Source organism: Pogona vitticeps, chromosome 5, assembly GCF_051106095.1.
Source record: "Pogona vitticeps strain Pit_001003342236 chromosome 5, PviZW2.1, whole genome shotgun sequence".
Classification (NCBI taxonomy): Eukaryota; Metazoa; Chordata; class Lepidosauria; order Squamata; family Agamidae; genus Pogona; species Pogona vitticeps.
The window spans coordinates 83,084,956-83,106,232 of record NC_135787.1 but is presented as its reverse complement, the minus strand read 5'-3'; the positions used below and the strand labels follow the sequence as shown (position 1 = coordinate 83,106,232).

The window sequence follows — 21,277 nt, the reverse complement described above, 5'->3', positions numbered from 1 at the left end:
TACTCATTGTATCCCTCTCCTCCTCCTGTCACTTCCTTGTTATTGAACATACCCAGATCACATTGTGATATTTAAAAAAATGCATTATGCAATGTTCTGATCATTGTAAAAAAATTTTGCACCATCCTGATAAGTTGTTTTATTAATTCAGTGCTATATACTTACTAAAAAGTGTTTAAGGAAGAAATTTTTATGTCTAGGTAAATGGACAAGAATTTTATATGTGTCATATATATGGTTTATGAAACATTGGGATATCCAATTTCTTCTGTGCCAGTGAAGGATGGCATTGAATTCAATCAGTATGAAGTGTCAGGGTGAAGGACATAAAAAGTTTGCATTAACATAGGACCACCTCTTGTGTGCTTGCTTCCTGAATTACGTTTACATGAAAGGAACACCAGCAGGTCTATCTGAAAAAAAGCAGGATGCAATTCCATTGCTTTCAAATCAACTTCGAGCCGTGCTTGTCTTGGCTAAGGCTGGAGTTTCCTAGCCTATGGCAGGGCAGGAGGTGGGTCTTAAAGGGGTGGAGTTTTTGTATATAAGGGGGGAGTGCAAAGAAGGGGGGGGTTTAGTTAAAGAGTTGGAGAGATAGAGAGATCTGTATACAGGGTTAGATATAGGTTAGGTAATTGAGTAATTGAGTATTAAGTAACAAAGAACTGTGCAGGGTTAAGGTCTGAGAAATATAGTGTGACAAGTGATTCATTTACTCAGTGATTTCCATTTTATTTCTGTATTCAATAAATCATCATTTTTATTTTGAAATCCATACTAAGTCTGAAGTGTCAGGTTTATGTGTGGTTGGTGGCAGCGAAGTTGTGTGTGTGTGTGTGTGTGTGGGAAAAGGATCGTGACCTGTCATCTCTTGTGGTGACGTAAGAGCAGGTGGCAGTCGCGACAAAACTGGTGCCAGCGTGTGGGATACGAGTTGTCCAGTTGCCCAGTTGCCCAGAAAAGCCTTGGCTAGTGTGACCAGAGCAAAAGGATTTCAGTTAGGTGCACCTGAAGTGGGGTGTGGGTAACTCTCTAGGATTTGTCTCCAGGGGGGAGCAGATCTAGTAGAGAGGCACCTAAACTTCAGAGTGAGGGAACTGACTTATGAGCTCTAGAAGGTCCATTTTGTGAGGGAGATTGGCCCAAAGTAGGAGGCTGTTGTGACTTGGTCTGAGAGTCCAGAGTTGGGAGAACTCAGAAGGGACAGACAGACCAAGGGCAGCGAAGATTTGGGATCTCTCTAGTGAACTACAGAACCTGAGAGAAGGTGAAGCTGTGGTGGATTTTGGAAGTAGAGCCAAGGGCAGAAAATTAAAGTAGCTCTAAATCTGGCAAGAGGCCCGGTGAAGGGGCAGAAGCCATTAGAGATTATAGTAACAAGCCTAGCCATATCTGTTGGTATACCCTGTTAAAGAGTGTCAGACCTAAAACACAGCAAGAAGAAAAGTATTTTTAAACAGAGGCGTGGAAATTGACAGGAGCCTTTTTAAGTTAGTAAAATGCCTCTCACACGCAGTCAAATGGCAGAAGTGAGTGAACAAAGAGACCAAGCAATGTCAGACTGGTCTGGGGATGAGTCAAATGGTGAGGGAAGAGTTGCCTCATTGCAGGAAGAAGCTAATGGTGAACAGTTTTCAGAACTGAGGAAAATTCAGTTAGCCCAGGCACATGAATTTCAAATGAAAAAACTAGAAAAGGAGGAAAGAATAGAAAGGGAAAGGATTGCCCTAGAAAAAAAGGAAAGAGAAAGAGAGAGACAAAGACAATTTGAACTGGAGAAAATTGCTCTGGAGAAGGAGCGTATGGCTTTTGAACTTAGGAAATTGGAATTACTGAACCAAAACAACAACAACAACAGAGATTCTGGTACTGAACCTAGCCAATTATCAAAAGCAGATTTAAAGAAATTTCCATCCTATAAACAAGGGGATTCGGTTGAAGCGTTCCTTACAAGTTTTGAGAGAGCAGCCTCAGATTTTTCCCTCAGAGAAGCAGAGAAAATGGTAGTTTTAAGGTCTCTGATTAGTGGGAAAATGGCAGAAATATATGCTGATATGCCAGTTGAGCTCAGTAAAGATTATTCAGAGTTCAAAAAAATGGTTTTCAATCGATTTGGCATTAATTCAGAACATCTTAGGCAGAAGTTCAGAAAACTTACTAAAAGATCAGATGAATCTTATACCCAACTTGGTTTTAACTTAGAAAAGTGTTTAGATCGGTGGCTTGAACAGGAGAATGTAAAAACTTTTCAGGAATTGAAAAATGTTGTGGGCCTGGAGCAGTTTTATTCCTTACTCCATGGGGAACTTAAATTTTTAGTTCAAGAACGGAAACCAACTGACGTTAGAAACGCTGCACAAATAGCTGATTTTATTTCTCAAATAAGGGGTCCTAGTTGTTATGAGGGGAGAGGTGTGAGGAAAACATGGGACCCAAAGTTCTCTAAGGAACAAGCACAGAGACAGACTAAAGTGGGCGGCCATTTTAGTGAAAAGCCCTCAGAACAGGGCCAGCACAGTAAACAAGTTTTGGAGGGAAAAGAGAAACTTGAAAGATTTGATGGGAAAAGCTCATGGGGGGAGAGAATCTGCTTCATTTTCAAAAAGAAAGGCCACATTGCTGCACAATGTTTTAATACAAGGCAAAATAAAGAAATTCCACCTCAGAAAGTTAATGTAAAAGAAGCAAAGGCTGTATTTTGTGTTCAGAGTAAACCTCAAGCTTCTTCTAGTGAAAGTTCTGATACCATGGAAACCCAGGCAGAGGCAGTTAGGAGCTCTGAATTGGATACATTGAAGGAGCTGCCTCTGGCTGAAGTTGTCCGCTGTTATTATATAGAGACCAATGGTGCGTTATTGGAATCTGCTGGGGACAGGATAAAAGTTTTTGAAAATGACTATACTGCTTTGAGAGACACTTGTTCTCAAATTTCTATATGCCACTCAGACATAGTACCACCAAGTTGTATGATTGCTGACCAGACTCTATCTGTGAAAGGGATTGGGTCAGAACTAGTTTCATTACCTGTAGCTGATTTGAAAATTGAATATCAAGGTTGGAAGGGATTGTGGAGAGTGGGGGTGTCTTCTGAGATTCCTACCCCTTTTCTTATTGGTAATGACTTAACAAAGCATGTCAAGAGTGCCCTGGTGGTAACACGTGCACAATCAGTACAAAGTGAAGCCAGTAATGAGACTGACTCTCAAGAGCCAGAGAAATTTGTACCACAACCTGAGGCATTCTCAGTTGAAATACCTCAGAAAAGCCTCTTTGTCAAGGAACAAACAGCAGACCCCACCTTAAAAGACTGTTTTGGAAAGGTGACTGATAAAGATTTATCACCTGAGTGCCCTGAACGTTTTATTATTAAGGGTGGTTTACTTTATAAGGAAAAACTGAATAACATTTCAAAAGGGGGGCCTGAAGTTAAGAGACAGTTGGTGGTGCCTGAGAAATATCGCCCTATGATTCTGGAAAAGGGACATGCAGACATTTTCTCAGCTCATATGGGGATAAACAAAACCAAACAAAGAATAGCCCAAAACTTTTACTGGCCTGATATGGGTAAACATATTAAGAGTTTCTGTCAAAGATGCCATATTTGTCAGAGACAGGGCTCTAATTGTGATAAGACTAGAGCAAGGCTATGCCCATTACCAGTGATTTCAACTCCTTTTACACGTCTAGGGGTGGATATCATAGGTCCATTGCCCAACGCCACTAAGCGGGGGAACAGATTTATTTCAACTATAGTAGACCATGCAACGAGATATCCGGAAGCGATCCCATTACGTAATATAGAGACCCAGACTGTAGCAGAAGCCTTAGTAAATTACATGAGTAGGATGGGTTTTCCTTCTGAGATAATCACAGACTTAGGAACCTCTCATACATCCAAACTTGTGAAAAGGTTAGGCAGGGGGGTCGTTCACATCAATGCCCTGAAGCCTTATTACAGAGAGACCAACCATGTGCAGTTTGCAATAAAAGCGGCTGATAAGGAGGAACATGGGTTGCCCTTCGGGGAAGGGAGGGGCCCACAAAAGTTCGATCCACAGGAGGTGCAGATCAGCCCTGCTCTATCCAGAGAACAGCAGAATAGTTGTAGAACGCTAGTTACAAAACCTCAAGAAGTGTTCTCAAACAAACCTGGTGTTGACAAGGGAGTGCTACCCAGGACTGACACAGGGAATGCTCCTCAATCTGTAACTCCATATAGAGTAACAGGGCCATATGTAGAGAAAGTTAGGAGGTAACTGGATGAAATGCTAAAGGATCAGATTATTGTACCTTCTTCTAGTGCTTGGTCAGCCCCGATAGTTTTGGTGGACAAGCCGGACGGCAGTGTGAGGTTCTGCGTAGATTACAGAAAGCTAAACGCAGTAACCAAACCTGATGCATATCCTATGCCCAGGCTTGATGACCTTATAGAAACCATTGGGGGGTGTAGGTACATTTCTTGCTTGGACCTAACTAAAGGTTTTTGGCAAGTGAGAATTGATCCTAAGGACCAAGAGAAGACTGCGTTTTGTAGTCCATTTGGCCTGTTTGAATTTCAAGTCCTTAGCTTTGGCTTGCGAAATTCACCAGCAACATTTCAAAGGCTCATGGACCATACTCTGAAAGGGCTCAGTGGTTTCACGGTAGCTTATATCGATGACATAGGGGTCTTTAGCAACACCTGGCAAGATCACCTACATCATCTAGAATTAGTGCTACAAAGATTGAAAGATGCTGGCTTAACCGTTAAAGCTAGTAAGTGTCAGCTAGGTAACTCAGAGATGAAGTACCTAGGTCACATAGTGGGAGGAGGCCTAATCAAACCTTTAGAGGCCAAGGTAGAAGCAATCCTGAATTGGCCCAGACCTACCACTAAAAAGAAAGTGAGGTCCTTTTTAGGTCTGGCAGGGTATTACAGAAAGTTTATACCCGGTTTCAGTGAGATTGCTGCACCTTTATCAGACCTGACAAAGAAGCAGAGCAGCAACAGCGTTTCCTGGTCGGAAGAGTGCGAGATGGCGTTTGGATGGCTGAAAGATGCTCTAACCAACCATCCAGTGCTGCATGCTCCTGACTTCAACAGAGAGTTCATCATCTACACGGATGCGTCTAATGCCGGTGTGGGAGCGGTACTGTGCCAACAGGATGATAGCGGAGACCAACATCCGGTGGCGTACCTGAGCAAGAAGTTGCTTCCCAGGGAGAAGAGTCTTTCTACCATCGAGAAAGAATGTTTGGCGATCATCTTCGCGATCCGGAAGTTGAAGGCTTACGTCTGGGGTCGACATTTTACCTTGTGCACTGATCACTCACCTCTGTCGTGGTTGCGGACTATGAAATCACAGAACAGTAAACTGATGAGGTGGGCGCTTCTTTTGCAGGACTATGATTTCGAGGTTAAGGTGGTCAGAGGGACTATAAACTGTGTGGCTGACGCCTTATCCAGAAGACCGGAAGACGACATCTGAAGAACTTATGGACTCTGTACATGGTATATGGCAATGTAAAATGTTTGGACAGTTATGTGTTGTGTTATGATAAATGTTATGCATTGCATGTTTTTGTATACCTGTATAGCGGAAGTGTAAGTATATTTGAATACGGTAGTTATATTAAACTGTGTTGATAAATGTAATGCTTGATGTTCGTTGCAGTTGTTTTGGGGGAAAAGCACCTTAGCTTTCCCTAACAAAACAACTTATTAAAGGGGGAAGGTATGTGACGTGTGCCATGACGTCACCTGCCTGTCTTGGCTAAGGCTGGAGTTTCCTAGCCTATGGCAGGGCAGGAGGTGGGTCTTAAAGGGGTGGAGTTTTTGTATATAAGGGGGGAGTGCAAAGAAGGGGGGTTAGTTAAAGAGTTGGAGAGATAGAGAGATCTGTAGACAGGGTTAGATATAGGTTAGGTAATTGAGTAATTGAGTATTAAGTAACAAAGAACTGTGCAGGGTTAAGGTCTGAGAAATATAGTGTGACAAGTGATTCATTTACTCAGTGATTTCCATTTTATTTCTGTATTCAATAAATCATCATTTTTATTTTGAAATCCATACTAAGTCTGAAGTGTCAGGTTTATGTGTGGTTGGTGGCAGCGAAGTTGTGTGTGTGTGTGTGTGTGTGGGAAAAGGATCGTGACCTGTCATCTCTTGTGGTGACGTAAGAGGAGGTGGCAGTCGCGACAATATGGTTTATGAAACATTGGGATATCCAATTTCTTCTGTGCCAGTGAAGGATGGCATTGAATTCAATCAGTATGAAGTGTCAGGGTGAAGGACATAAAAAGTTTGCATTAACATAGGACCACCTCTTGTGTGCTTGCTTCCTGAATTACGTTTACATGAAAGGAACACCAGCAGGTCTACCTGAAAAAAAGCAGGATGCAATTCCATTGCTTTCAAATCAACTTCGAGCCGTGCTTGTCATTATATACTTAACTCTGATATATATGCTGAATTAAGAAAGACATTTATTCAGTTAAGTTAGAAGGTCAGATGATCTGACAGTAGTTTATCTACTGTATAACTGGTAGAAAAGGATCAGTTGTGAAATCTGTAGTCTCTGAGTAGAAACTGTGACCAAAGTATTTTGAAAAACGAAGTAGTTAATTCTAAACATGTATGTCTGTATATCCAGCTCTTTTAATGTTACATTGAGAAGAGTCAGTTTTCTACTGAAGTTTATGTGGTTGAGTTCATGAAAAACCTGTTGGTATTCACATAAGGTTTGCTTAGTGTGCCATGGCTAATTGTGGCTAACTGATGAGGTGCTAGAACTTCTCAGTTGTGTTACAGGCACATGTTAAAGATCTGTCCTGGAACCTCATCAATTAGCTACAATTACCAATAGTAAGTTACACAAGTGAACACCAAGAGTATTCTGACAATAAAATCTTAGGGTTCTCAGAACAGAAAATTAATGTATTTATTTTATCTATTTATTAAAATTTTACCCCGCCCCTCTAGACAGTGTCTACTCGGGGCGGCTTACAAATAAAACACAGCACTATAATATATGTAACATCTTAAAATTACAATTAAAATTACAATTAAAATTATAATTAAAATTACAATTATAGCAATTGATTACCACCAAGACATTACCAAGATGGCATACCATAAGGACAAAGAAAAGAAGGAGATAAGGGTGAAAATCGCTTAGCTGACTGGAGGGAAGGCCTGCTTGAATAGCCAAGTTTTTAACTGTCTTTTAAAAACGCCCAGTGAGGGTGCCAGCTGAATTTTGGTTGGAAGGGTGTTCCACAGCCAAGGGGCCACTGCCAAGAAGGCCCGGTTTCTTGTTTTTTCCTTCCGGGCCTCCCTCGGCATCAGGCCCCAGTAGATCTGGGTGGGAGAAGACGATATGTCAAATATTGAGGTCCAAAACCATTTAGGGCTTTATAAGTAATCATAAGCACTTTGAAGTCAACGCAGAAACAGATGGGCCACCAGTGCAAGGCCGCCAGAGTGGGGGAGATATGCTGTTATTTTCTCACCCCACTTAGAAGCCTGGCTGCTGCATTCTGGACCCCCTGAAGTTTCTGCATCAACCTCAAAGGCAGCCCCACGTAGAGTGCGTTACAATGGTCTAATCTCGAGATTATGAGCGCATGGACAAGAGTAGTGAGGGGACCCCCCATCAAGATATGGTCGCAGCTGGGCAATCTGCCATAGATGGAAATAGGCAGAACTGACCATGGACGCCACCTGGGTTTCCACGGTAAGCGCCGGGTGCAGATGTATCCCCAAGCTGCGGACCCCACTCTTTGCGGCAAAGGTCGTCCCCCCAAAAGAGAGGGAGTCATCTATGCCGCTAATAAAAGGGCCACCCACCCTCAAGACCTCCGTCTTGTCCAAGTTCAGCCTCAATCCATTCGACTGCATCCATTCCAGTACAGTCTCCAGGCAGTGCTGAAGGGATGGGACGGCATCCACTGAGGTAGGTGAAAAGGAGATGTAGAGCTGTGTGTCATCAGCGTACTGATGGCACGATGCCCCACACCCCCTGATGACCCGGCCCAGCGGCCTCATGTAGATGTTGAACAGCATTGGAGAGATGATCGACCCCTGTGGAACCCCACAACTGAGGCTCCACGGGGTCGAGACACTCCCCCCAAGCTGTATTCTCTGGGGACGGCCCTCCAAGAAGGAACGGAGCCAGGCAAGCGCCAGGCCACCAATTCCCAACTCGGCGAGCCGCCCCAGGAGGATACCGTGGTCGACGGTATCAAAGGCAGCTGAGATATCGAGAAGGACCAATAAGGACATATTGCCCCCACTGGCCTCTCTCAATAGGTCATCGAATAGTGCAACCAGTGCCCAACTGGAATGGGTCCAGAGCATTGGTTTTGTCCATAAGTGCCTGAAGCTGATCTGCCACCACCCTCTCAACCACTTTGCTAAGGAAAGAAACATTGGCGACGGGCCTATAATTTCCAATGTTGTCCGCTGCCAAATTTGGTTTCTTCCTAATGGGCCTAATGAGTGTCTCCTTGAGGGCAAGGGGGACCTTGCCCTCCTGAAGAGACCCATTAATTATTGCAGTGGCCTATTCAGTTCTGAGTGCTTTCAATGCTCACTCACACTTAATTGTGAAATGGTCCTCACAATTAAGCAAAATTTTCCATATTAATTTCCATTTATATCCATCCAGGAATTAATATAGTTACAACATGCGATCTGATTTACCACTGTAACTCCAAATACATGTTTGCATAATTCAGCTAAGGCCAGTATCCAACATAACAGAAAATTAAATATCCGCCAAAAATGTAAAATTACAATCATTATTATTCCAGGTTTGCAGCAGAGAAATCTCAGTGAAATGAAGCAGGTCATTCTGAAATTGATATAGCTCTTCATAATTTCTTGATTATTTCCCTCTCTTTGAGATTTGAGCATCTTCATTTAATTACGAAATGTTTGCCTTTGCAGTGATCTTTTAATGCTGGAATGAACCTTAACAATATGCCAGACACATGAAATGGCAATGGGAGTATACTATTTGTTGAATGGAATAATAAAATTATATAACCATGATCAGATAAAACTTCTCAGAATTCAAATACTCAGCTCACAGCAGCAAAATACCCACAATGTGATGTTATTTGTTGTCCGAATTCCAGGTGTGAGGAAATGCTGTTACATAAATAAATATTTCTCCCTTGTTCTGTGACAGAACCTTAATACAGTCATGGACAAATAACATGTTGTAAAAATGGTTTTCCCAGGGAGAGGCTCATCCATTGCACTTTGGGTGTGCTGTTGACCCCTGTGATTTTCCCAAATGTGGGGAACTCAACTACATAATTTGTGTTAATGGGGGCATTATGTTTGTGATTTCTTTCTTTCTTTCTTTTTTTACAAACTCTTTACCCTTTGGTTCCTGGCTGTTTTCACCATTCTCTGCCATTTAAATTTGCAGCCATAGCCCCATTGGTGATGCTTTGCAAGATGGTTCCCCCCCCCACTGAAACACATTAATTATATAAAACCTAATTTTTTATCCCAAAAAAGTGGGGGAGAAAGTGTATGCTGCTGGATTTCCAGGAAAAACAGCAGCATACACTTTCTCCCCCACTTTTTTGGGATAAAAAAGTAGGTCTTATGTAATTAATGTGTTCCAATGGGGGGGGGAACCATCTTGCGAAATAGGATTTAAAAAAACTGTCTTGGGAGGCAAGGACCCAAACATTGTCCAGCGAAAATATACATCAATCAAAAAAAGTCATCGTCTAGTTCCTCGTCCAGCAAAAATATACATCGCTCAAAAAAAGTCATCGTCTAGTTCCTCATTTTGCGAGGCAATCGTCTAGCGAGGTACCACAACATTTGCAACTGCAACAATTTTCAAAGTGAAGGGTTGCATTTTCTGACAGAATTGCAAGGGTACCAATATTTTTGGCCATGACTGTATGTTTGATTAATGGGCATAAGGTAGCCTCAAAATACTTTTTTTCCCCAGATGCAGTTTTACTTATGCAAAGGTTTGAGGTAGAAAAGTGGAAAACCACCCAGAGTAGTTTCTCAACACTAATGAGAGTGGGATGCTAACTAACTAACTAATTAACTAAATAAATAAATACCTGAGGAAAAAAATGTTTTATCACAGTCCATGCTGACATGCTCTATGTTAATATATAAAGATTTAAGTGTCAACTGATGTGCTGAAGTAACAAGTATATCATTTGTGACCACAGTTTTTAATGAAACTGTGGTTTGTCTTACATAATAGATTTCCAAAGAGTATTGATGTTGTCATAAATGTCACAGCGATGTATTTCATGATGTACCTTTATGATGGTAAGCATGAAAAAAAAAGCTTTCATTCTTCTGATTTTATATCTGCAGTCAGTTCTAATCTGTTGAGTGACATTTTTATACACTCAAATATGTTCCCTATTTAGTAAAAGTGAACTTTGACTCTTTTTATTATGTTTCTTTCCAAGGACAGGAGCTGCTTATTGCAACAAAAATCTTGTTAGAAGAATAATTTGACATTTTTTAAAACCCAAGTGAATGTGACTTCACTTGGGTTTCTTGACTTCACTTGAGTTTCTTTTTAAAAAAATTTCAAATACACACACACAGACAGAGAGAGAGAGAGAGAGAGAGAGAGAGAGAGAGAGAGAGAGAGAGAGAGAGAGAGAGAGATTTATATACAGAGACTTCAGAAAAGAATGAGCATTTCTATTAGAGGAGCATACTTTGCCACAGGACTGAGTATAGCAAAAATTGATTTCACCCTTCAGAAATATGTTATAAATGGCACCATTTCTGTGAAGTCTATAAAACACATAACTGTCATATCAAGGGAACTGCATACAAACTCAGTAGTCTGTTCCTAAATGCATTAATTAGAAATCATAAGGCTTAGAGAACCAAGGCCAGGGGAAAAGAAGGAGGAAATCAGCACTCACCAAGTCAGGGGGATCAACTCTTATCAATTCTAGCAAACAATGAGGTGACAGATATCCTAGTCAGTTGACTCTCACATCAGAGTTGCTTTCACATGCATTTGTCTACGGTTTGTGCACCGATAAAAATATTTCAGAGCATTTTTAAAATTTTTAAAAGCAAAGAAACCCACAAACACCATAGCTGTTCATCTTTAAGGTATAAGAAAAAAATAGGAGAGCATTCACTATATAGTTGGGATTCACTGTGCATTTTTCTCTTCAACAACACTGGGATTAGGGGCATCAGATCCCCTTGTAGTTCAAAATCCATTTATATAACTCTAGTGCCCCCAAAAGGTACCTACAAAGCATAAACAGTAGATTCTCTCTCTCTCTCTCTCTCTCTCTCTCTCTCTCTCTCACACACACACACACACACACACACACACACACACACACACACACACACACACACACACACACATCTCCACGTCAGGAGAGGAGGCCAGGCGGGCCGCTCTCATTGGACCAGGGGCTGCCACACTGCCAACAGCAGGGATCTCATCAAGCTCAAAAATTCACCTTTCTCAGGCCATTTCCTGGAGATGAATAGAAGCACAATATTTATTGAATATTTTTTTTTTGAATTTTTATTTATATATTTATTGAAAAAAAACCTATGTATCAACTAAACCATGTTGCTTAGACATGAGCAACTCAAGGGTGAAGTGTACAGAGAATATAGAAATAAGTATTTAAAAGGAATCAGGCACTTGGTTACATCTGTATTTTCCTACATTTTCTCTTGGGGAAAATTTCAGAAAATTGAACTTCCCATTAAAGTAGTCCCTGTCCTGAAAACTGCTTTGTTGCGCCTCTTTGTCCAAGTTCTGTTTTAGATGACATTAAACCAAGGATGGGGACTCAAGTCGTGGGACTTGCTGACAAGTCAGACTTAAGTCACACAGATGACTCAACTCAGACTTGACTCTGCTTTTGTTTTCAGTGATTCAGACTGAACTTGCAACTCGGAACCCACCCATCCCTCCCTTTGTTCTGGAGGAAAAAGCTTGTTTTTAATAAGGACTTGGACTTGGGGCTTGGGACATGGCACCAAAGACTTGTACTCAGACTTGGGACTTCATACCAAAGACTCTGAATCAGACTTGGGACTTGGATCCAAAGAACTTACCAACATCCCTGCATAAAACTCAGACTTGTCCTCAGATGGTAGGTGGTGGCTAAAATGATAAAATCTCATGATGTTTCACTCTTTTTTTAAAAGAAAAAGAGAGAGAAGCTTTCATATCATCTTCTGATTTTAAATCTGCAATCTGTTCTACATGTTCCCTAAAAGTGAACTTCTATGTATTTTTTTTCAAGGACAGGAATCATCAAGAGAGCTAGTCCTGGGGCAGCCTTCTCTAGTGTGGCGCTCCCCAGATATGCTGAGCTACAATCTCACAAACACATACCCATGCAGGCTGGGATGGTGCTGGGAATTGTACTCCCAAGTATCTGGAATGTACCACAACAATAGAATTCCTATATGTATATTATTATGTAGCAGAGCAAATCAACATTTTAAAAGGCAATTCTAAAAATGAGGGCAGCCCAAAACAAAACAAAATAAAATAAAAAGATAACTTTTAAATTGGGCTTCCGATCAGCATCCAACCTGGCACAGTTGTAGCAGATAGTCTGTGCCAAATATGGTAAAGTCTGGGCACAGGATTTTCAAATTATTTTTATGTAGCACTTCTGTTATCCATTTTAAAAAGTGGCCAAAATGTCAAGCAAAGGATATTTTTTTAAATATTTAAGATGTGTAGAGAATGCATAAAGGTAAAGGTAAAGATTCCCCTTGACATTTAGTCCAGTTGTGTCCAACTCTAGGACGTGGTGCTCATCCCCTTTTCAAAGCCATAGAGCCAGCATTTGTCCATAGACAGTTTCCGTGGTCATGTGGCCAGCGCAATTAGACACAGAATGCCGTTACCTTCTCACCGAGGTGGTACCTATTTATCTACTCGCATTTACATGCTTTCAAACTGCTGGGTTCGCAGGAGTTTGCATACTTCCCTGCTATTTTTCTTACATATTCTTAACATGCAAAATGCAGCCTGAAATATCTAAACAAAATTTAAAACCTTAGCTGCATTACCGTGAAGTGCTTAATGGTTTATTGTGGCACCTGACAGACTAGAGGTGGGTCACTTTTTGCAGCAAAATGGACTTCTGCCCTCAGGCTGCTGTCTGGAAGATAACGTGGCCATGAGAGCAGAGAAAATGGTTATTTCCCCTAGCTGCCCAGCAGGCCCAGCCCATCCATGTTTAGTTGGAAATACGTTCAACTCAGTTGAATGTGGTTTATTGTCAAGTAAACGTGCATAAGTGGTTGTATCCATTAATTTTAAGACCTGTCACTTTAATGCACCATAGCTGAGAACTGAGTTCTACAGCTATGAGTCTCAATATGCTTCCTTAGAAGGAAGCAAAGTTACTCAGTGCCTTAACTGCAATTTCTTAGGGACAAGAGGGAGTTCCTGGGATGCTGCTGTATAGTTTTTTTTTAACCACATAAGGAGTGGGGGGTGATTTTTGTCAGGGCCATAACACATACAGAAGGTAGGTTAAACCTTTCCTTTCCACCCAAAAATCACATACCTACACTCATGCCATAAGGAAAGACATGGATAAACATGGTTTTTACCGGGATAGCACCAGGACAAGAAAGGTTAACCGCCTTCCCTGTCCATCATGATCTTAATGACACTTATACAGTTACATTAAGCAATTCAGTACTTTAAAATGATAATGCAACAATGATTGGAATTAGCATTATATCTAGTTTGATCCTTCTTTTCTATTTATAATGACATATGTGCATCTTTTTCGCAGGAGATAAGTTATAGTTGTTGCTGATTATAATGAAGCATTCAAATGGATCTTATGCCTATTAACAGAGGTAAGTTTCATGAAGTTTAAGTAAGCATGTACTAGCCCAACAGTGTCTTCAGTGTCTCTCTTAGAATTGCTGGGTGAAGCAATAAGTCACCCTTTGAGCTTGATCTTGGATTAGATCTGAGATAAGCATTAAATCACCTCAAGGTGTGTTAAGGGGCACTGGGTTCACTGACTAGATGGTCAGACTGAAGCAGAGACCTTAATTCTAGCATTATTACTACTGTAGTATTATTACTGTCATGTGAAGGGAGGATATTTGTTTGGGTAGTGCTCTGTGCACTAAATTAGTAATTTTTATTAATTAAGGAAAGGCAGCTGTTTTGTGTCTACAAACGGCAAGGTCAATGAACTCTACACAGTCACATGGACCGGTGATCACTACACACAAAAGACTAGCTAACGACACCCGTCAATCACAGTGACAGATAGTCTCTCCTCCTTATCACAACAATACACCCACAACAAAAACACACTGATCACCATAATCACCCATCTCCTGAAAAGGACAAAAGCTGATCCCACAGCTGTAAATACTCAACTCCCAAACAAACTGCACCAGAGCACAGAGTGCTACTCCTGTCCTCTGAAGATGCCGGCCACAGAGACTGGCGAAACGTTAGGAAGAACAACCTTCAGAACATGGCCCAAGAGCCTGAAAAACCCACAACAATCAAACTGCTTACACTCCTGGGACATCCACTACCATGATAAGCAAGGAGTTGGGCTCCTGGGAACAAATAACAAGAGCTCTGTGGTGCAGTACCTCACCTGTGGAGCACGGAAGACATCATTTTCTGGACTACAACTCTCAGAATTCCTAAAGCTGCTCAGTGATTATGTGAGTTGGGGCATTCTGAGACTTGAGGAAAAAACTTCTCTAAGGTTAAAATGTTGCATCCTCACTTTCGCTTTGAAGCAAGTATCTGACTCTCTCATATTTTCAATCCCACCTCACAGAGCTGTTGAAGCTATGGTGGTATTTTGATCAGAGTAGGGACATAATGTGAATATAATTCCAAATTAATATCTGGTGGACATACCATTAAGCACCAACGGGGAAGATTACCTTCAAGGAGCAAAGGGAAAACAAGTAGTTTGAATGCCAACAAGAATTGGCTGAGAAATAAAATGCCTTTACAAAATGAAAGGGGGATTATTCAGAAATTGCAATAGGGTTCTGCCTTAGTAAATCAGAGGAGCTCACACACAACAGCTGTCCTGCAAGCATACCCAGTTACTGTATATGTTCAGTGTGTCTGATTCAGTTTGCCAAATCTAAGAACAATTTTATGTGGGGAATGTTAAACCATATTTTATTTGCTTACTGTATGTGAGAAACTCTTCTCTTTTTTGGTACCATCTGTTTATTCTCAAAATACAGAGGTTGATCAGCAAAAATAGCTAGGAAAACAGTGCTAGTGTTTAAAGATGACTAGTTCCCCCTAAAATGAACCAGCATATTTCTAGACACACACCTCTTAGTATGGAACTGCCATTACACAAAAGCTACATTTCAATTCCCATCCAAGGATGAGAAGCTTTTTGAAAAGTCCTCATGACTTTTGGAAGAATGAGAAGTCAATCACTATAATTCAATTTTTTGAAGTCCAATTATGGCTAAGAATGTACCTCAAGGAAGCTTCCAAGCAAAGTGTGATCTATCTTGTCATTTACTCTCAGAGTATTAACTATCAGAGGTATAAATGCCCTTTGGTAGACATAAAACAGTTGCCCTTCCTTAATCCATAAAAACTGGTAATTTTGTGCACAGATCTTTTTTTTATTCTAAAATGGAGGTGGTGGTGACTGGTAGCCTTCCAAATGTTATTGGACTACAGTTCTCATCAGTCTCAACCAGCATGCCTAATGGTTGTGTGATGGGATATGCAGTCCCTCAATAAGAAGAGCTATTGCCAAGGGCCTTCTTGAGTAGGATTACATATACAGTATATCCATGCATTAAAATATTTTATTTTCAACAATAGTTTCTGTGAGTTTGTAAAGAAGGCATATGAGCAGCATTCTCCCTCATTCACTAAATTCTCTGTACTTTAGAACTATCCTGCTCCTGAACATGAATGATGATGACAGGCAGAACATGGATCACTGAAAAGTTATGCTTAGTAGCCATTGCAAGTTTTGCCCTGTGTCACAGCCTCCAGTCTAGGTTGGTAGCAATCTCTGAAATTTGTATTCATTTCATTAAGAGGAGTGCTGTGTCACTACGAAAACAGTTCCTTTTGTTTGTCCAGAAACCAACAGTCAACTGATTTAATTGGAGATTGTGAACTCCAATGTTATGAGACTACAAGAAAAATCCCTCTCTGTCTACTGACTATAGACCATACAGTACATATTTTTCCATACCCAATTGTCTCTATATAAATAGAAGGTTTTTAAAATAATCTCAGTGGAAGTGTCACTGTAAAACAAAATTACTGAATACGAGTGATGGTAATGATATAGCAAATATACAGACATACTTTTTCTTTTTATCAGTTAACAATGAGTGCCTGCAATCATGTACATGTTTAGTAAGTCAAACTGAGTTCAATAGAATTTACTCGTAGGTATGTGTAGAATTACAATCAAAATTTCTTCACTGAGCTTATACAATCAGCTGAAAACAAGTCTAAAAAATTACTGGCACTGAGAAAATAATTCTAACCAGATGCTGTCAGTCAGTAGACTGTTTTAAGGACAACTAAATATTATGTTGAAAGGTTCATATATTTCCAGGTGACTTGGCCAGTCAAATCAATTAATTTAACTGACTGATTATCAACTTAATCTAAATTATGTTTTCTTATAAGCAAGGGCTTCTTTAGCCAATGAGGCTTATTTTCAATTAAATAGACATAGATTTGCAACCAGACAAAGCAAACCTACAGAAATCAGTTTAGAAATAAATTTGTCTGTGCACAATAGGACTTACTTCCATCTGTGCACTCAGGATTTCAGTCTGATAGACTTGACTTCATTTAACAAATAATACTTCACTGATGAAAGAACTAAATGAGATTATGAATGTAAAAGAAACAAACAGGCTGAGACCATACCATACATGAGACACAAGTCTACCAACCATATTAGCTTGTTTTTCTTCCATTCTATTCAATGGCCTGAGTGGCTCACATCATTAAAAAAATGTTAATAATTCTAGCCATGAAAAGCTCAGAACTAAGTACAGTAATCGAAATGGTTTGGGAACAAAAGAGGCCAAGTGAAATTAAAACAATGTAAGGTTCAAATCAGGGCATGGTACCTATAATAAGGCACAGCTTGGGTTTGGTTAACTGATGTTACAGGTTTTGAGGAGTAACTCATTGCAATTCTTCATTAAAGTGGTGGAAATGTAATTTATGTCATTTACTTGTTAATTTTTCATTACTGTTACTTTTTTTAAAATGCAAAAAAAAAAGATTGATAAGATAATGGACTTCAAAAAGTCTTCTAAAATTGCCTTAAAATGCTGTTTAAAAAGTAAGCAGAAAATGAAGTAACTTTAATCCCTCTTATTGCATAACTGGAAAAGTAACTAGTTACAGGTAACTATGGTCTCTTCCACATGAGCCCATTTGTTCTGCCTTCTACTTGGAGTTTGTGTCCCTCAAAATTCCACATACTCAATGTGCAGGTTTTACTGAGATCCATGTCCACTCCGCAAAAGGGGGAATATGAGGTGGGAATCATTCCCTTTTCTTGCAGCCTGGAGAACTGCCATATACTTTATTAACAAAATATACAAAACAAAATAAAAACATCAAGTATACTTCATGGCAGGAACATTATACCCCCAAGCTTTGCCATTAGGCAATGTAAGGTGACTACCTCAGGCAGCTTGTTTTGAAAGGACACCAAGCTCTTTCTTATCTTCTCTATCATTACTGGGTTTTTAAAAAAGAAATTAAGGTATTTTCTGCCCCCTGCACTGAAACATCTGAGCCAGCCTTAGGTAGTCTGTATTTTGACATGGGGAGTGTTGAATGAGGGGTTCAATTTTCTGCTACACCTGAGGCAGAAAAATATATTGGGCTGACCCAAGTTGAATCCTGCTTAAGGGAGGTACAATGAGAAAATGGGAATTCTGAAACACCCTTGTAGAGGTGATACAGAATTGGTTGGCTGAGTGTCGGGCAAAGGCCCCATTTGGGTGTGGAATTTAGCTAATTTGGGTAGGAAAGTAGACTTCATTTATTAATGGCTATAATAAATAGCAATCAAGATATAATTAATATAATAAATAGCCATTCACTTATTAATGGCTTAGATAAATAAATAAATAAATAAATAAATAAATAAATAAATAAATAAATAAATAAATAAATAAATAAATAAATAAATAAATAAAGGAAGGAAGGAAGGAAGGAAGGAAGGAAGGAAGGAAGGAAGGAAGGAAGGAAGGAAGGAAGGAAGGAAGGAAGGAAGGAAGGAAGGAAGGAAGGAAGGAGTGGATTTGATCCATAAAAGTTCATATTAAAATATAACCATCTTTAAGGTACCACAACATTTTTTTAAAAAAAATCTGATATTATTTGTTTGCTTGTCTCAAACCACATATCTCACAATAAAATAGAATAGCTTACTAAAGATCACCCAAATTTCAAATCATATGGGGCTATCACAGCTTTTCTTCATTATTTTAATGTTATTCATAGTTTATCACGGGGGGGGGGATCTTGCAGGCCATGTCAGCTTCAGATTTTGAAAGTTTTCAAACTGATCTACATATCAATATTTGTAGCAGTTATAATTGATAAAACATATCTCTCCCAACCATCTACCCATCCAAAGCTGCATTTCACAAAAGGCAACATGTTGAGAATAATCTGTAGTTATAATATACTACACATTCGTTTTCCCATTCCCATGTTGCAGCCACTTCCCCGGTACCTCCTCTCCCCTTTCCAGACTCTCTTGTGCTGAAAGCCAAAGCCACCTCTACAGACATGAATAGTTATGGGGTCCCATGGGATTCCTGAACACAAACGTTGCCAACTTCTTTTGCATTAAAATGTTCTTACACTTCAGTCTGAGTGTCTTTCCACAGAATCCCTCTAAGACGGTATTTATGAATTACTTCTTCCTCTAAAATTGTCCTAGTAGCGAGTACTTCTGAGAAGGGATGCTTCACGGCACCTGTCTTTCCCTTGACAGCATACAAGCAGAAATGCCCAGCTGAGATCTCATTTGGAAAGGTTTGTGTCTTTCTATACTGTGATTTTGGCAACTGAGGAGAGGGAGGAAGGCACATTGATGATATCCCTCCTCACAAGCTGTGTATCAAGATTATAGAAAGAGCAAAATATGGGCTGAAATAACACAATGCATGTGTGCTGAAGTGACAGGCAGCATGATCCTGTACACAAAATCCTGTTTAGAGAAATGGATATGCTGTTCAGGAGCATCCTGGCTGAAATCCTAGCCCTTGAACAACTGGTCCTGTTTTCTAAATAGGCATATTACAAGTTGAAAGAAAGTGCCAAGCCTTTCATGTAAGCAAATTAAATGTTTTTTAAAAAGATATTGCAAAAGATATTTGCTTTACAAATTTTCTTCTGAGGTTCTTTGAAAGATTATCAAGAATTTCTCAAGGAGAAGATTACTAATGTCAGATAGGCTTCCCTGAAGAACAGAGCCCTTGTACCATTAATGATCTTTCCCTGCGGTCTGCAGCAACTATAGAAAGTATGGCAGGTGCTTCAAGAAATCTCTGCTTCACCATAAGCCCAACAGTCTGGGCTGGCACCCTATTTCAACTGGGGATGCAATCTGGAAGATCTCAGTGTGGCATCCAGTACTGGTGGGCAACTTCCAGGGCTGGTGAAATACATTACCAAACACAACCCAACTCACTGCAATTCCTGCAGCTGGAAAATTCAGTGGCTTGGTGTGAGCTAGACATCTCTATAACATCTGTTTTCAAATAAGGTATTTATCTAGTAAGTGGCTTGTTTTGATGCCAATTAGCTCTTCCAGGAGGCCTCTAAAATGCTTTGCTTTAAATCTGGATGGGTTGCTTTCAAAAAGATTTTGCTGCCATCCCCCACCCCACACCCCCATATAAAAGCAAACTCATTCTTTTTGCTGCTGTCACAGAAGGCAATTCAGTGACCAAAGCAGGAGGGACTCACGCAGAGCTCTAAGGAATGGTTAGAAGTCCACTTGGGAACAGTCGTTCTCGCTCAGCCTCGCCTACCATCTCCCAGATAGCAATTGGGGGTGGGAGTGGGGACTAGTTTTATTTTGAAGTCTGCAGAGGAAAAGCAGGACATACATATAACAAAATGGAGAAATACATGCCCAGAATCCCCTGAAATATGAAAGGATCACGTGGCAAGTTCCACAGGAATACCTAGCAGACAAATCCACTGGAAGGCAGAAAATTTAAAAAATTCTGGCAATGAGACAATGGCTGTTTAAAGACTCACCCATGAAGTAGCTGGTAATTTTACAGAAAGTGCTGCCAAAAATGAAATCCCTCATGAGGTTAGGAATGAGGGTGAAGGGCATGCAGAAAAAGCAGAGCATCAGATCACTGATAGCCAGCGACAGCAGGAATATATTAGTGACGGTCCTCATCCTCTTGTTTCTGATCAGCACAATGATTACAAGAGTGTTGCCCAGTACACTGAGCAAAAAGATCAAAGAATACAGAAAAATCCGAACTGTCTGGCCCAAATCTGGAAATGAAGAAAAAAGGGGGGAAAAGGAGACAAGAAAGGAAAAAAAATTAAAGGAAAATTATCAGAACTGGACAAAGCACTGTGAGATGTCACAAACTGCCCACAGCTGTTGCAAGTGGTATGAGACTTGTTTTCATTACAGTGTAACACAGCCATGTACGAAACGGGGTGAGGCTCCAGTTCTGTTTAAGAGTCTACTTCAATAAATGTAGCTTTCCTCAACCTCACATGACAGTGCTCCTCATTACAGTGCAATGGAAGGAGGGGGTGACCCCTGGCGTTAGTAGCTTACTCCTCAAATGTCACCGCCACCCACCATTACTTGACTCCTATGGTTGCTTGCAAGGCGTTTTTCACATCCCCACCTTTCTTTTCAGCTGCCACCACTGTGCATCTGCCAACATTCGTGTCTCCAAATGACTACAACAAACTTAAGAGACCGGAACTTTTTTGCTGCTACATTTTTCCAGCTTTGTGAGGACCAACAAGTTTAGGAACCCTCACCTGTGTTCATTGTTGATGTGCAAAACAGTGGGGGGGGTGTCGGGGAGGGGGGAACTTGCCAGGAAGACAAAATAGGCAGGAGAAAAGGTGCTCAGCCCATGTCGGCTACCTCTCCTCAGCAAGCCTTCTCCCTGCCTTAGACCTCACCAGCTGGTCTTCCGCAGCATTGTTTTCTAGTCAAGCTGGAAAACGTGGCAGGTGTTGGGGAAAGGAAAAAGAACACCGGA

At 40.5% G+C, this 21,277-nt stretch overlaps 1 protein-coding gene and 1 non-coding gene across 2 annotated transcripts in view; one reads left to right on the top strand and one right to left on the bottom strand.

Moving 5' to 3' along the window:
* Positions 1–21,060, bottom strand: part of CCKAR (cholecystokinin A receptor) — a 45,751-nt gene extending 24,691 nt beyond the window's left edge. The window contains exons 1-2 of the mRNA XM_078376796.1: positions 21,051–21,060; positions 20,292–20,543 (exon numbers count right to left, since the gene is read on the bottom strand). Of these exons, the coding sequence (XP_078232922.1) occupies positions 20,292–20,543; positions 21,051–21,060 (262 nt within the window). The remainder of the gene's footprint in view (positions 1–20,291; positions 20,544–21,050) is intronic.
* Positions 9,181–9,343, top strand: LOC140707892 (U1 spliceosomal RNA). Its single transcript, XR_012088035.2, has one exon. It is a non-coding gene; the product is annotated as a U1 spliceosomal RNA (small nuclear RNA).
* Positions 21,061–21,277: the final 217 nt, after the last annotated feature.